This window comes from Mesoplodon bidens, assembly GCF_964165515.1.
Source record: "Mesoplodon bidens genome assembly, chromosome: 15".
Classification (NCBI taxonomy): domain Eukaryota; kingdom Metazoa; phylum Chordata; class Mammalia; order Artiodactyla; family Ziphiidae; genus Mesoplodon; species Mesoplodon bidens.
This window is the reverse complement of record NC_138171.1, coordinates 56,125,154-56,142,733: the sequence shown is the minus strand read 5'-3', so window position 1 is coordinate 56,142,733 and position 17,580 is coordinate 56,125,154. Positions and strand designations below refer to the sequence as shown.

The 17,580-nt window shown below is 47.0% G+C and overlaps 1 protein-coding gene across 2 annotated transcripts in view; it reads left to right on the top strand.

The window, feature by feature from the left end:
• Positions 1-1,126: 1,126 nt before the first annotated feature.
• The window catches only part of SHISA9 (shisa family member 9), a gene marked incomplete at its 3' end in the record, with an annotated part of 307,499 nt that continues 291,045 nt past the window's right edge, over positions 1,127-17,580 (top strand). For both annotated transcript variants that reach the window (XM_081256443.1, XM_081256442.1), the window contains exons 1-2: positions 1,127-1,704; positions 11,796-11,923. In XM_081256443.1, the coding sequence (XP_081112569.1) occupies positions 1,142-1,704; positions 11,796-11,923 (691 nt within the window). In that variant the 5' untranslated portion in view covers positions 1,127-1,141. The remainder of the gene's footprint in view (positions 1,705-11,795; positions 11,924-17,580) is intronic.

Below are 17,580 nucleotides of genomic sequence, written 5' to 3'. Positions count from 1 at the left end.
CAGGCCATTGCCTCGGCCTTGGCCGCTTCCTCACCTTACCCCTGCGTTTCTTTGACTTTAGTTCGTCCCGAGCCCCTCTCCCGGGGGTGCTTACCCCGGGCCCAGGCGCTTGCCACCAGCCTTCCCAGCTCAACCTTGGTCCTCGCCTGGGCCCCGGGAGTTGAGCCAAAAGGGTGGCGCCTCTGGCTGGAGGGCACAGTCGGGGAAAGGGCAGGGCGGCCCCGCGCACCTGGGAGGGGTGATCCTGATCAGACTGCGCCCCAGTCTGTTTTGGAGTGGAAGCCACCTGGTCTGTCCCTCAACCCTTCGAGTCACCCCTTCCCTGGTGGGCCGACTCCAGCCGCAGCTGCTGCGCACGCTCCCGGGAAAAAGCCCCGGGCGGAGCCGCCTCTGCGCCCGGAACAGGTCTGAGCCGCGGCTCCCCTCCAAAGAGGGCGCGGGAGGTCCCGCGACCGTTTCCACCTGCCGGGAAATCCGAGCTGTGTGCTTCAGCCTCTGCGGCTGCAGGAGCTCGCTCCTCTCCGCCCGCCAGCCAGGCTCAGCTCTGCACGCCCCCCAATTGGCGCCCGCCAGCCCGAGTCACCTCTCCCGCGCCCCCGCCCCTCTCCAGCTCGCTCCCGCCCCCTCGCCCCCCCCGCGCCTCCTCTGCCCGCCCTCCTCCCCCTCCCCCTTCCCTCCTGCCCTCCCTTCATTCCACAAGTGTTGCTTCGCTCTCTCCGGCGCACTTGGCCAGCTGGAGAGGTGAGAGGGATTCTGCGAGCGGGCGCGGGGCGGCGAGTCCAGAGCCGCCGGCCGAGGGGAGGCGCGGACAGACCGACTCGCCCTTGCTCTCCGGCCCCCGCCTCCCCCTGTGGCCAGCCGGACCTGCACCCCGCGCTTGCCCCCGCTCCTCCTCCCCCCGCCCGGCCGGCGCGCTCCTCCCCGGCCGGCCCCTCGGCGCGCTGCGCGCTGGAGGCGAACGCGGGCTGAGCCGAGCGCAGTGGCCGCCGACCACCGAGCGCCCCGCGCCGCTCCCTGCATGTGCGGCCCGCGGCGGCTCGCAGCCCCCGGCAGCAGCCTCGGCAGCTTCGGCCGCGCCTCGAGAGGCGGCTGCAGCGTCTCCAGCGGCGGCCGAGCGGCCGAGCCCGGGCTGGGAAACACGATGCGCCGCGTCCTCCGGCTGCTCCTCGGCTGCTTCCTCACCGAGCTGTGCGCCCGCGTGTGCCGGGCGCAGGAGCGAGCGGGGCACGGGCAGCTGGCGCAGCTGGGCGGCGTGGTGGTGCTGGCGGGGGCCAACCGCTCGGGGGCCGCCTCCGGAGAGGTCGGTGAGGGCGTGGGGGTCTCGGACGCACCCCCGACTCGGGCGCCCACGCCGGACTTCTGCCGGGGCTACTTCGATGTCATGGGCCAGTGGGACCCGCCGTTCAACTGCAGCTCGGGCGACTTCATCTTCTGCTGCGGGACTTGTGGCTTCCGGTTCTGCTGCACGTTTAAGAAGCGGCGACTGAACCAGAGCACCTGCACCAACTACGACACTCCACTCTGGCTCAACACCGGCAAGCCCCCAGCGCGCAAGGACGACCCCCTGCACGACCCCACCAAGGACAAGACCAACCTGATCGTTTACATCATCTGCGGGGTGGTGGCCGTCATGGTGCTCGTGGGCATCTTCACCAAGCTGGGGCTGGAGAAAGCGCACCGGCCCCAAAGGGAGCACATGTCCAGGTGGGCTGCCTTACCCCCCCCCCCCACCTCCGGGCGCCGGTCTCCCTACTCTCCCCTCTCCACCTTCCTGGAGGCAATGGCTCTCCCCCCGACCCTCGCTTCTCCGCGGGGGTATGTCACCCGGGCAGCCAACTTGGGCTGGGAGCGGAGAGAGGGGACGCTGCGCTCAGCACAGGTGCGGACACGAGCGTGTGTGGGGGTTAGGGGTGTCTTCCCCCCCGCCCTCTTGCCGCCCCCTCCCGCCGACGCTTGCAGCGGACTTGAGACACACAGCCTGGGAACCCGTGGCTCCGAAGTCTTGGGTTTTGGGGAGGGGTCCAGCCTTCGGATTCCAGATACTAGCCTCTAGGTAAACGGGGGCCGGCGAGCCCTAAAGGGAAGGGGGGCGTGTGTGTGAGCTCGCGCGCGCGCGTGTGTGCGGGAGGGAGGGAGGGAGGGAGGTAAGGAGTGTGTGCCGCCTGCAACTCGTACGACTCGCGAAAATGTAGCGAGGGAGGTGGAGAGTGCGGGGAGGGCGAGAACAAAAGCTGTGCTTGGAGCGGCCGCCTCGCTTTCTCCGAGCTGCCAGGTCCCTGGAATTGGGACCTCGCCACCCCTCCCCATAACCCCCTCGTCCCCCTCTCCAGTCGCCACCTCTCCCTGCCTGGGTCAGCGACCTCAGCTGCGCGCTAACCCCCCACCCCGTTGCTCAGGCTGGCGTGGCCTCCAAGGACCGGAGCCCCTTCCCCGCGCGCCTTCACCCCCCAGACACCCTGATTCGTCAACTTCCCCTTTTGCCTTGTTCATTATGCAAGTCCCAGCACGAGCAAGTCTCAGCAGATGGGAGAAGGCATTTGGGATTAATGGAGCTATTTGCCTTTTGCTTTTTTTTTTTTTTTTTTAAGTATCTAAATCGATTCGCACAACCCAGTAACTTTGAGGCGGAGCACGCAGACGCGAGGACGCAGCCCCCGGCCGGGGAGAGGCCTGGGGTTGGTGTGAGGTCCGGGCGGGCGGGGTTGAAGAGCGCCGGGTGGCCTGCGAACAGCTGGATGACTGGGGCGCCAGGTTTATTCTTTTTCCGAATATGGGCAACAGAGTCGCCATGTGTTCCCCCCACGCCCCACCCAACACACACATACACACCCCGAACCGCCGGGTGCCTCTGTGCCCGCCTAAAAAATCTCAACAAAGAGACCCACCAAAAATAGGCGAAGGAACATCACCACCTCACTAGTAATTATTTTCTACTTATACTCAGATTATCCGATGATTTTTTTTTCCAGACGGGAAGAATTTGGGGGAAGAGATGAGGAAGTTCCTCTCGGTTTGGGTCAGCAGGGAGGTGTGGATGGATGTTGAGGTCTGGAGGCACAGAAGTAAGCTCCTAGAGCATTCAAGAAAGCCTGACCTACTAAAAAGAGTCAAGAGCAGGCCCCGCCCACCTCCCCGTAACCCCAAGGTGCCCGATCGCCAACCGCGTGGGCCGGGTGGTTTCATTTCCCCCACTGTCCTCGCCAAGGGTCTGTATTAAGGTGAGAGTGAGACATGGAAGCAGGGCTGCGGCAGCGACTGTTGCCTTGGTAGGGAGATTCACCCAGGGATAGGTAGGCTGCCTTGCAGATTTCGGCTTAATTCCTCTGCTGAAATCTCCTTGGAGCCTTTGCCTTGCAAACCAGCACTTACAGGAGCCCTCCTCCTTGTTTGATTGGGATGGGGGTGGAGAGGCATGAAGAGGGAGGTGAGAAGGTGGAGAGGGGAGCTAACCTTTGGGCATCTGTGGGAGAAAGATGCTAGCTTCAGGCCAGCAGGGACTCAACTTCCTGGTCCTGCCCCCTTGCAGCTCTGTTTACTTCAGCCCAGCAGGCTGCAGCCACATTCCTCTGCAGGTATCGGAAAAGGTCTGCTTGGAGGTGAAATCTAGGCGTACCCGGTCCTGGGGTAACAGAGCCTCAACACAGGCTCTCCTTGCATACATTTTGGGAATTCCAGAATGGAGTGAAAGTATGTACTCCTGAAGAGAAAGGATGGTTGATTTTTACTTGCAACTCCTAAAGTACGGTTTTCAACCTCAGCTGATGTTTAGGGTCACCTGGAATGCTTTTAAAAAAGTCCTCTTGCCAGGAGCCCCACCCTAGGTGGTTCAAATCAGAACCTCTAGGATGGGGCCTGAGCATCCATACTTATGTATATCTCTCCAGGCTTTACAGTGTTCAGCCAATCACTGTCCAGGAAAAGGAAGTAACATTTGCTGAGCACAGTTCTGGGTGCCAGGCACTATACTAGGTGTGTGTGTGTAAACATTCTCTCGTTTAGTTTGCACAGCGATGAGACAGGTGCTAATTTAATTCCCACTTACATAGGAGCAAATCATAGCTGAGGTTGGTGGCTTGCTCAAGGTCACACAGAAAGTTGTGCAATCCCTAGTCCCCTGGTTTCAACTGTGTCTGGGGCAGATGTTTTCAGTTTGAGTGAGCGTCAGAATTTGGGGAGCTTCCTAAAATGCACAGTCTTGAGTTCGATCCAAAGAGATACTAAATCCATCCGTCTGGGCCTCGGAAATCTGCATTTCACCATCTCCCTGAATGTTTCACGTAAAGTGGTCCACACTTGGAGAAACACTGGTCTTGATTTGGGAATATTTTAAAGGATTGAGGATGGATGAATTCATCCAGTGTGACTCTTACTTATTTACATTCTATTGCTGGTTTTCCCCGTGTGTGTAGCCTTTATGTGTATTTCTGTCGTGCTGGGGGCCGCCCCAAGTTCTCACCAAACGCATCCTGCTCTGCTGATGCAGTTAATCATTTCAAGTCCCAGCCATGGCAGTGGCCTCATCCACTTTTGCCTGCACGGGCCATGGGATGCTTGGGTGGGGCCAGCACACCAAGCTCAGCATCAGAGAGACTATACAGTGGCTTCCAGGTGAAATTAATCTGCTCACTGCAACCTCTTCATTTAATTTGTCTGCAGCTGCTAGGGTCACTGGGATGGGGAGTTTGTTCTTACCTCATCCGAAAGTATCTTCTCCTCAAAGACTTAACAGCAAATGCTGCTCCCACGTCACACCCTGACTGGTCCTGATGACCAGTGTGCTTGTGTTTGAGGATGTCATTTTCCAGGCTCAGAGTCCTGGGCACATCGCCTGCTTCCCTTTGGGCTGATTAGGACTGAAAAAGGGGAAAGACAGCAGCTTCAGGAGCGTGCATGGACCTTGCCTGTGATGTTGGGAGAACTGTACAGATGCTCATTCAGCAGCTGTAACAGCTGCCACATTCAAGCACCATTTATTGGAAGAAGTGACTGCAAATGGTGGCCAACTATGGGTACCACACCATGCAGACATGTTTTGTTTGGTCTGCAAGGTATTTCTATTTATGTATTCTTATTTTTAAGTTTTCCTCAATTTGTTATTGTGAAACATTTTAAACATACAAAACACTTGAAAGAAGAATAAACACGAAGCCCAGTATATCTTTCATCTAGAGCAGGGTTTCTTCCCCTTGACACTGTTGACATTCGGAGCTGGATAATTCTTTGCTGTGGGCGCTGTCCTGAGCACTGCAGCAGCCCTGGCCTCTACCCACTAGGTGCAGGTAGCACCCACCCCCACGCTTCATTCAGGACAATTAAAAACGTCCTCAGGTGTTGCCAAAAGTCATCCAGGGGCAAAATCACTCCCAGTCAACAACTACCAATTTAGGTTGAACAATTATGAGTATTTTGTCCTGTTTGCTGTCTCTCTCTCTCTCTCTTCCTTCTTTCCTCCCTCCCTTTTTCCCTTCTTTTCTCCTTCCCTCCCTTCCTCTCTTTTTTTCCTTTGTTTTTTGGTTGAAGCAGTTGAAAATAAGTTGCAGACATGGCGCTTCATTCTTGAATACTTCAGTGTGGATCTCCTAAAAACAAGGACATTCTCCCACATAACACAGTTCCAGTATCACACCCAAGAAAAAGAACAAAAATTCTGTAACATCATCAAATAGCCAACTGTATTACTGTTTTCCCAGTCATGTACCAGAACTGTCTTTTAGAGCTTGGTTTCTCCAACCAGGATCCAGTCAAAGCTCACTGCCTTTGGCTGTGAAATCTCTTTAGTCGCTATAAAGTATGGTGTTTTAAAACCAACTTAGAACCAATTGCCAACATTTAAAAACTGAGAGATTTCACACAGAAATCCAGATTTCTGATTTCTCTTGAGAAATCGATAGGTCTGGTAATACTGGACCTGCATATTCAAACAACAACTGTTCCCTTTAGGACCCTCTCAGGTTTAATCTCCAGCCACCCGCCCCCACCCCCAGCCCCATTCACTCAGTTATGTTACCTGCAGTCCCCAGAGAGGTCATCAGGCTGATCTTAACAGAAGTGGGCTCAAGTCAGATGGCTCCAGCTTCAGTCCCAGCTCAGCCACTTAATAGCTGTGTGATTCTGAGAAATTTACATCACTTCTCTGATTCTCAGGTTCTTGCCTACAAAATGGGATGATGAGGGTCCCTATATCATAGGCTTGTGTGAGGATTCACTGAGACTGAGCTTAGAAAGCTCTTAGCGCAGGGCCTGCCATATGGTCACTGCTCAGTGACTATTACCCTTTATCATCATCCTTATTACTGGAATTTTCTAACCCTTATCTACCGAAGTGGGTGAAGTTGTAGTCTGGAACTCTGTGTCTAGCCCTTGCTCTGCTATGACTGTTTAGCTGTGTGACATTGGCCAAGTCTCATAACCTCTCTGGGCTTGCATTTAATTTTAGCAGAAGGAGTGGCAGGTTCACAATAGGAGAGACGATCCATGTATGACAACATTAGATGCATTGCAAAGAGTTGGCCTGGGTGATATTGAAGAACACTTGCTGGTTTTACTATTTTGCCATAAGCTTGTGTGTAAATTCTCATTTAATTTCATGTCCCACCCCAAGGAGGTCGGCCTTATGACAGCCTGCCTTTCACAGAGGCTTTCCAAGAGGATGCACAAGCCCCTAGTGAGTGGAGGAGTTGGACTTCAGGTCCAGACAGTCTGAGGCTGTAGCACGGATCCCCGACTACTAGGCTGCACTGCCTTGGATCACTGAGATGCAGGACTTCAGTCTTTGCAGATCACAGAGAAGTGCTCGATGCCCTGCAAATAACAGTGCACACATCAGGGCCAGGTCACGGAGCCACTGTCAGATCAAGACCAGGCATGTTTTCTGCATCTGCCCCTGGCAGGGCCAGCCCCTTGGCAAAGGCATTGGTAAGAAATGACCTTGGGGGCAGGAAGCTTTCTACACTCGAAGCCAGTAGGGAAGACATCATTATTTTGCCCACCTTCAAACAGAATCCGAAATCCAAGGGGCAAATTATGTAGCACAATGTCCTGTGTGTTTTTCAAACATGCTTCACAAGTGCTGGAGTCTCTTGCAAAGAAATGGCATCAAGTGATATATGTCCCGTCTTCCCTTGCCTTTTCTCTCTTATTCCAGCTTCCCTTCCACCTCCCCTTTTTCTTACACATTTATGGTTATCTTGTGGCTTCCGCCAGCTCCCCAGGCTGGAGAAACCCATGAATGCATATACTGTTGGCCATGGAAAAGTCTAAATTATTTTTCTTTGCAGAATATGTTTGCTTCTCTTTGGGCACTGAGTCCTTACATTTGAAAAATCAACTTTAACAACATTGCAAAGCAGTTATACTCCAATAAAGATGTTAAAAAAATCCACTTTATTGGGGTCTAATTTACACAATAAAATGCATTCACATTATCTGTACAGTTTGATGAGCTTGGACAAATGTCTACACCTGTATAACCACTACTCCAGAAAGGTACCTGGTGCCCATTGCCCTTAGATCCTTGAAAAATAAATGATGCTTCTGGTAAAAGAGGAAATTCTCAGGAATCCCATTCAAGTGTTTAAAAGTCAGGACATAGTTTAGACCTTGGAACCCCTGGAGGCTATGAAGCAAGATGCTGGAACTCTGAGCTCTGTTCGATAATGCTAGGGTCTTTTATTTTCTCTCAGGGATGCAGCCTTTTCTTTTTGTTCCTCAGATATGCCATGCTCATTGCTGCTTTGGAGTTGTTGTGTTGGTTTGCCTCAGATTCTCTGGCTGGCCCCTCCTCTGCATTCAAAGTCTCAGCTCAATGTCACCTTGTCTGAGACGCTGTCCCTGACCCCACAGGCTTACTTACTAACGCCCCCCCCAGCCCCCTCCAGCCCATCACTCAATGTTATTTGCTTCATTTCACATTACAGTCTAAAATGAACTTAATAATGTACTGGTTTACTAGTTTATTATCTGTCTCCTTCCATTATCTTTCACAGTAAGGAGTGCAGGGATGCTAACAGTGTCTTCCCCATCTGTCACCTGAGTCCTAGTACGGTACCTGGCACATAGGAGTTCTGATTCCTGACATCCTGGTTTATATGACATAAGGTATCTCTTCATTCAGTCATTCATTTGCTCATTGATATGTTCATTCAATAGGTTTTTTTTTTTGTTTTCATTCAATAGGTTTTTATTGAGTACCTATGGTATACCCAGCCCTGTGCAGAGAGCTCTGAGCATGCAGCGAATAGTTCAGGCACAGAGCTCATGGTCAAATGGCAGGAGACAGGTAATGTACAAGTAAATATACAAGTGAAGTGATACTAAGTTGAACCTTATGAAACTGCCAATATTCCATCATCTTCAACCCAAAAATGGCAATGTTTTAACATAACAATTTGGAACTGGGTTAAGGGATATCAAGGAAAAGTGTAGTTTCTTCAATAAGGTGCCTGTGTTAGTTAGGGTACTCCAGAGAAACAGAACCTCTAGGAGATCTATCTATCTATTTTTCTATCTATCTATCTATCTATCTATCTATCTATCTATCTATGAAGAGATTTATGCAGGATTGTCACACATGATAATTGAAGCTGGGAGATCCAAAATCTGCAGAGTCAAGGTCCCAGTTTGAAGACCATCAGGCAGGGAAATTCTCTCTTACTTGGTGGAGGGTCAGGCTTTTGTTCTATTCCATCCTTCAACTGATCAGATGAGGCCCACCCCATGGAGGGCAATCTGCTTTCCTCAGTCTATCAATCTAAATGTTAATCTCATCCAAAAACACCCTCTCAGACGCATCCAGAATAATGTTTGACCAAATCTTTGTTCTCTTCAGTCAAGTTGACACATAAAATTTACCATGACATTACCTTTAGGATCTTGCTATTCAGATTGTGGCCTGTGGACCAGCAGCATCTCCATCACCTGGGAGCTTGAGCAGAATCTCAGGCCCTGCCTCAGACATCTTGAATCAGAATCTGCATCTTAACAAGACCCCGAAGGTAATCTGAATGCACATTCGAGTTTGAGAAGCACCCGAAGTATGTGCCACACATAAATACCAATTCCTTGGGCATTTGTTTGGCTTGTAGTACATAGTTGGTTCTTTCCACTAATTCACTAATTTTTAAAAACACATCCCTAATTGTAACATTTTTTTAGCATACACCCCAATATATGCACATACCAACAAAAATTATTATGTACACTATAGCATTCATTATTTTTTAAAATTTTATTGAAGGATAGTTGATTTACAATGTGTTAATTTCTACTGTACAGCAAAGTGATTCAGTTTTTTATATATATATATTCTTTTTCATATTCTTTTCCATTATGGCTTATCACAGGATATTGAATATAGTTCCCTGTGCTATACAGTAGGACCTTGTTGTTTAGATACACTATAAAGCATACATAAGAACAGAAATATTAAAGCGAGCTGAAGGTGAAATAAATATTTACAATTTGTTGCAAATGGTGCTGACTTCGTGCAATCATTAGCTCATCTCTCACAGCCTAATGTGTGTTGAGGATGAAGCTCATCATTCATAAATAAATCCATAGTTTGAATAGTTTTCATGAGAGCTTTGATTATTTTTGGCTGACTTCATTTTGATCTGAATAGGCCATCATTGTTTTAACCTTGTGAGAAGCTGTTGAAGAGGAGGGGAGAATCCAGTCTGTCATTTTCCTGTGCTTGTGTCATCAGTATTATCTCCAAGCTGTGGTTTTGTTATGGGGGACATTTTTAAGCCCCATGTCCATGTAGTGATGGTTAGCCTAGTAAAACTAGATACTTTGCCTGCACATCCCCTTTAGTGGTGCACATAACTGCAATACAGGTGATGCACCCTAATGATGGTGCCACTGCTAGCCACCCTCCTTGGTCCAAGACTCCAGGTTCTCACCATCTGATGTGGGTATTCCAAATGAGGGCTCCGGCATCAACTCACATATTAAATTTATTTCTTATTTTTAATGACTAAAGACCATACACAGAAGTTCTCATGTTTCCTTCCCCTATGCCAAATTATTTTAGGCAGTCCCTGAGTGAGTGGACCACATCTTGAAGACTCCTTGTCCAGGATGTGGGGGCTCTAAGAATCCCTGTCTTCACTGCGTGCTCTGGGAAGGGCTGCCTTGGAAAAAGTATGGCTTGGCTTTTAGGTGAATTTCATGAATTTTGGCACTCAGAAGAAGCCCAGGGAATCTGCCGATGGCAGTGCTGACCGAGTTCATGGATAGACATCCTGAATATTTACTTTGCTGTCCTCTTGAAAGTCCGAATATTCTGAAATTTTGGAGAGACTCCTTAGAGAATCTGTTGAGATCTATGGCTTCTTCTTCCAGAAAAAGGCACAAATAAAATTTCCATTCAATTCCAGAGGAGTTCAGAGATCCCCTGAAGTTCATATAAAGAGCCTGTTTAAAAGTGAAAAAAGGCAAATTAGGTTTGGGAGGCATCTATTCTATGTTTCAAACATTCCTTCCCTGCAGCCCCTTTGAGTTTCAGGCCTTGCTTACTGCACAGAGTAAGAAGGAGCCTGGACTCTGATTTCAAAGACACTCAGATTTGTATCTTAGTCCCTCCACTGATAAGCTGAGTTAACTTGGGCATTTTTTTGTTTTGGAGAATGGATAATCCACACCTTGTAACATTATCCCCCCTGTTTGCCATAATCCAGCTTTATTGGCCTTCTTGCTTGTCCCTCAGATACCTGAACTCTTTCCTGCCTCAGGACCTTTGCACTTGCTGCCCCCTCTGCCCAGAATGTTCTTTCATTGTCTTTATGTGACCAACTCCTTCTACTGCTCAGGGCTCTAGTCAGATATCACCTCCTCAGAAAGGCTTTTCCAGACCACTCCATCTCAGTATATTTAGGATTTAAAAAAAAGTGTACAGGGACTTCCCTGGTTGTCCAGTGGTTAAGACTCCGCCCTCCCAATGCAGAGGGCCTGGGTTTGATACCTAGTCAGGGAACTAGATCCCGCATGCCACAACGAAGATCCCACGTGCCGCAACTAAAACCTGGTGCAGCCAAATAAATAAATATTTAAAAATATTAAAAAGTGTACAATTCAGTGGTTTTTAGTATATTCAGAAAGTTGAGCACCCATCACCACTGTCTAATTTTAGAACATTTTCATCATCCTAAAAAGAAACCCTTCACTCATTAGCAGTCACTTCCTATTTCCCCTCCCACGCCCCCAGCCCCTGGCAACCACTAATCTACTTTGTCTCTATGGATTTGCCTATTCTGAACATTTCATGTAAATGGAATCAGTTCACCTCTCTGATTCTTTGTTTACTCATCTGCAAACAAAGAGTAATAATCCTCATAAGATATTTATATGCTGCTTAGTTGAATTAAAGTATGTAACGTGACTAGTATAGTGCCTGGCTTATGAAAAGTACTCAGTAACTGTTACTTATTGTTGGGAATAGTGGGCCACTGCTGTACGTGAAGTGTTGGTATCTAGGGTTAGTCATAAAGGGGAACTAAACTTGTGGGGTGCAGACATATTACATATATTCATCATTTAATCCTCTCAACAGCTCTATAAAGTAGGTAACACTGCCATTACATCACTATTGTGAGACGCATGTGAACTGTTCTGCGCGAGGTCCTTATGTAATCTCTAATTGCAGTGATCTTACTTACTAATGTCTTTTTTTTCCCCTCTGCCCCTAAGTAGAATGGCAGCTCCATGGAGGAAGGGGTCTTATCTTTTGTTCATAGGCCCACGTATGTGCCAGTCATTGTTTTGAATGAACAGATTTAAATTTTCTCTTCTTTCAGGGCCCTTGCAGATGTCATGAGGCCACAGGGCCACTGCAACACTGACCACATGGAGAGAGATCTCAACATCGTGGTCCATGTCCAGCATTATGAGAACATGGACACCAGAACCCCCATAAATAATCTTCGTAAGTACAGCTGTGCGATCCATTCCAGTCCTGTGTGGTGACCCAAGTGGTGGTCACACCACTCCAGATTTCATGGTGTATTTGGGTCCATGAAGAGCTTCTATTTGTTGAATAAGAAGTTTTATTTGATCTCTTCTGGATCAGACTGTGTGTGGCATCCTCAGATTTCACTTGGTTTGTTTCTCTGTTAAAGAGTGACCCACTTGGTGGATTTCTCATGTTTGGTTCTTCTATTAGCAGAACCACTTGGGTGGTTCATCTTGGTTGATCTGTTAACTAATGGCCCTCTTGGTTGGTTCATCATGGTTGGGTACTTAGTTAACCAATGGATTTCTTGGTTGGTTTATCTTAGATAGTAAATCTGTTAGCCGATAACCCATTTTGTTGGTTCATCTTGATTGGGTAATCTGTTAACCAATGGTTCATTTGCTTATCTGTCTCCCTCCTGAGGTAGACCAGTTGTGTCTTTTAGGTTTCATGCTGCTTTCAGTTAACAGGTGCTGGTTCAGAAGAACTAGATTTATTTTTCATAAAACTAGAGTTTCGTAAATATAATCCACAAACTCTTTGTGTGTGTATGTGTGTGCGTGTGTGCATGTGTATGGAGTTTTGAGCTGTGGTTATGTTGGTTTGGGGGGTGTGTGTATGTGTGATTCAACAGTAGCAAATTGTTCCATTGTTCTTCCAGGAAAAAAAAAGCTGCATTTGCTATTGTGTTTCAGTAGGTATTCTTTAGCTGATGGAGCATAGTTGGGGATCTTAGTATGGTCCCAAAGATTTTCTTTTCCTTTCAAAGATCTGTATATACAACATACATTATGGAGCTGGTGCACTGAGTACAGGGAGTGGGGAAAACAAGATGGTTTTGTTTTTGACGGTAGTGTACTACCGTGGTTACTCCTAGCAATTACGTTTTCAAGTAACCGCCACATTAAAGGAATGTGGAGGGCTTGGTTTACAATAACAAAAGCCAGACAATTTAAAGGATACATTCAGTTGTGGCTGGAGGTTCTTAAAAACAGAAACATTTCTGGCAGTGCACATTTTTCTAGTCTGGGTCGCCTTTGCTAAAGCTGCACCAGGAGCGGCATTGGTGTTTTATTTGCTGAATCATACTTTTGGACTGGTTGCAAATTTTCATGCTCAACGGGTAGAGGAATAAGCCTGTGGAATTTGACATAGGTGATGAAAATTCTCTGATTCTGCATGGTGACAGTTGTTCATGGCCTTGGAAATGTCTCTGTATGTTGACAAAGTCAATGTGTACATGGTTTGAACGTGGGTTACTAAGTAGAAGGTCTTAGGTTTCATTATATTAAATAATCTGACATTATTTATTTGTGAACTGGACCATAAAATGATATGAGAAATAGCCACATTTTAGAGCAAAATACACCAGCCATTGGAAGTTTTATGACCAAATCTCACAGCCCTGAAAGATATGGCAAATTGCGCCAACTCTGATATGGCAATCATATTCAATTCTGGTTTGGATGGAAATGAGCACATTCTCCTTCAGAATGCACTGGGAAATAAGTGGAACCTATAGGTGTATGTGGGTCCCGAACATCATAAATGAGTGACTGTGACCATGAAGTAGAGAAAGCTGAAATGGTATTGAGTCCCTGGCTATAAAAGGCAGCCGTTGAAAGTTTTTCATTTGAAGTTTCAATTTTTAGGATGATTTTGAATCAGCACTTGAGTGGAATAACAAAATCATTGAAGGCACTCAAATTTCACCATTCCATCAGGCAAAAAGTGCAGGCGACATTAATGAATCTTGCTTTAGTAAGGAATTAAAAAAGAATTTATCTTTTTGGTTGTGTTGGGTCTTAGTTGCAGCAGGTGGGCTCCTTAATTGTGGTATACGAACTCTTAGTTGGGGCATGCATGTGGGATCTAGGTCCCCAACCAGGGATCAAACCCAGGCCACCTGCATTGGGAGCGTGTAGTCTTAACCACTGTGCCACCAGGGAAGTCCCTTTAGTAAGGGATTTTTGTTTAAAGTTGTACTGAGAATAAATTACTGTTCAGAGATGGGTGTCTAGGTACTGAGCAATTCAAAAGTCTCCTGTGACAGGCTAACTTGGTTTATTTATGATTCTTGCTTTTAGTCTGTATTTGTGTTTCAGTAATCAATTGTCTTTTTATACCAAGAAAAAAAATGTGTCTTGTAATATTTTACTGGGTAGAATTACACCAGAGCATTCCTGGCAAACTACAGGGGAGAATTCCAGGTGTTATGTCACAAACACTGCATTCTCATAAGAATTACCACAGATATTAATTTCATATAATTCTGCTAGGTTGGTTCAATCCCTATTTCCAGGTGTTTTTGGGACTATCTGAAAATAAGAGGCTTCCCTTGTGGTGCAGTGGTTGAGAGTCCGCCTGCCGATGCAGGGGACACGGGTTCGTGCCCCGGTCCGGGAAGATCCCACATGCCGCGGAGCGGCTGGGCCCGTGAGCCACGGCCGCTGACCCTGCGCGTCCGGAGCCTGTGCTCCGCAACGGGAGAGGCCACAGCAGTGAGAGGCCCGTGTACTGCAAAAAAAAAAAAAAAAAAAATTCCTTTATCAGTTTTGTGAAGCTGATTTTTCCTGTGATATGCAGGACTTGCCTTTTTTTATCTGAAGATGGATTTTTCTTCAGCAGATGCTGCTCAGGGTCTTTCCAGGCATTCAGTGATACTGCCTAAAAATATTTAGTCTGATAATCAAAAGGTCTTGGACCTCTTTGATTAACAGGATGTAGATTCAGATGAGATAGTGATTTTCTGCAAAGGCTCCTAGGCTTCTGTGTAACTACAGTTTGCTTTTGAAGGCACATTGTGTCCTCAAGTGCTGTGGACGTACTCTGTCTCCCCGACCCCAGCCTCTCTGCCTGCCAGTGACACCTCCCACCCCTTTTGAGAGTCCAGGGTAAATGTAGGCTCCCTTTGGTGTTAAGAACGGGATGAACCTTTTTTTTTTTTTTTCTTTTCTTTTATGGCTGCGCCGGCGGCTTGTAGCATCTTAGTTCCCCGACCAGGGATCGAACCTATGCCCCCCGCAGTGGAAGTGCGGAGTCCTAACCGCTGGACCGCCAGGGAAGTCCCTAGTGTTAAGAATGGGAGACGTGAGTGAGGGGCTGTGGGGACACCATATCACCTGGATCACCGTTTCTCAACTTGTTTGTGTTAAAAGCACACTTTTTTTTTTTGAAATAAAATTTAAATTTGGGAATAATTGTATATTTATAGAAAAGTGGCAAAGATAGTACACAGAGTTCTGTATATTCCTCAGCCACTTTGATTTTAACATCTTACATGACTATAGTATGGTCAAAACTAGGAAATCAACATCAGTATGTTATTTTTAGCTAAACGGTAGATATTGTTTGAATTTCACTAGTTTCTTCCCTAATGTCCCTTTTCTGTTCCAGGATCCAATCCAGGACAATACATTATAGTAGTACAGCCAACTTGATAGTAGATTTTTGGTTGTGCAATATTGTTTAATGATGTGGTGAAGGCTGGAATCAACACTGAATAAGTCAGCGGCAATTACAAAACCTTTATTGCCACCATATAAAAAGTGTCTCCCGGGCCTCCCTGGTGGCGCAGTGGTTGAGAGTCCGCCTGCCGATGCAGGGGATACGGGTTCGTGCCCCGGTCCGGGAGGATCCCATATGCCGCGGAGCGGCTGGGCCCGTGAGCCATGGCCGCTGAGCCTGCGCGTCCGGAGCCTGTGCTCCGCAACGGGAGAGGCCACAGCAGTGAGAGGCCCGCATACCGCAAAAAAAAAAAAAAAAAAAAAAAAAAAAAAAAAGTGTCTCCCAGTGTCTATGAAAACATCCATGTTAAATTATTCACCTGCTGACTTTAATTGAACCAGTTGCTGTCCTGACTGTGCTCTCACATATACTCACGGGACAAAGGACCCTCACGTTCCATACAAACATGCAACCCCACTTTGGAATGGGGTTAATGTTACAGTATTTATTTCACGGCATAATCTGAGCAAGTGAGATCTCACCCCAAACTCCGGAGAAATGCTGACTTGATATTTCAGGACAGAGTCCATCAGAAAGACCAGGTTCTTATTCCAGCTTCTACTCACACCCTCTCCTCCCTCAGGACCATTCCCAAATGGCTTTACAAGGAATCAGATGAAAAGCAAACCCATGATTTAGTTTCTGAAGAGGTTGTACAGCTCATACCTAGGGCCAAATGGATTTCCATTCATTTGTCCATATTTACCAAGGCACCCGGGATGTCCCATACTCGACTTTTGGAGATACTGGAAGGAATATTCCCAAATACTTTTTAAAAATTGGAGGAATTACCCGCAAGGACCTACTGTATAGCACAGGGAAGTTTCCTCAATATTTTGTGGTAACGTATAAGGGAAAAGATCTGAATTACTGTGCTGTACACCTGAAACTAACAATGATATTATAAATCAACTATAGTTCAATAAAAAATAAGTAAAATAAAAAATTAAAAATAAATAAATAAACAAATAAGTAAAAAATAAATTTGGGGGTAATTTCCTAAGCAGGGCAGGCAAAAAGATAAATATAGATACAAAAGAGATATGTGAGATAGTGTAATAGTAACAGTAAACTGAGCAGACAGCATTCTAAACCCCTACCACGTGGAACCCTACAGAACTTACTGGGTTGGTACTATTATTTTCACCATGATAAGGATGGGTAAACTGAAGTCAGAGAGGTTAAGTGGCTTGTCCAAAGTTCATACAGTTACTAAGTAGTAGAGCTGGGATTTAAATGAGGCCAGTCACATCCCAAGGTCTGTGTTTTTAACCACCACACTACATTACCTCTCCTTGTGGTACAGATGTTTGCTGAAGGGGGAAGAAAGAATATGTTAAGTGAACCTAAAGAGCAGTTGGCATTCCAGGAAAGAGCTGTTTCCAAAATACTCTCCAATGTACTGTCTTGTGATGAGTCCTCCCTTAGGGATAATAACTAATATTTATTGAGCCCTTCCTAACTGGAGGCATTGTGCTGAATGCTTTGAATATATTAGCTCCTTTCATATGCAAAGCAACCCTCAAACTGCCTAGGCTCATTCTTGCCTCAGGGCCTTTGCACATGCTGTGCTTCCTGCCTACAGCACAGGCTCCCAGGCCTTTTCCATCTTATCTCTTACCCCCATTGCCACTTCATTAGAGAGGACTTCCTTGTCTACCTTTTTGGCCCCCAAATCACCCACTGTTCCCCATTTTCCCATTATTCTCTTCATAAGTTTTGTATTCTCCGAAGTTGTCTTACTCATTATTTTACTTATGCTTCTTTCACTACAATGTAAACTCCACGAGAGCAAATGCTTTGTATCATCACAGCTGTACTCTCCACAGCAGGAACTGGGCTGACTCATGGCAGCAGCTCCGTAAATTTTTGTCTAATAAATGAAAAAGCCTATGGAAGAGGTTTCATTTTGTGAAACCTCTTGATAGATGAAACAAAATGGGAAAAGTATTGTTATTGTAGCTGGGTGACCAAATACATGGGGATTCATTATTCTCTCTATCTTTGTGTATATTTGAAAATATCCATAATAAAATTAAAAATTAAAGAGCTTGTCCATTATATCATAGTTAATATACAGAGGAGCCAGGATTCAAGCCCAGGTCTGTCTGATTCCATAGCCT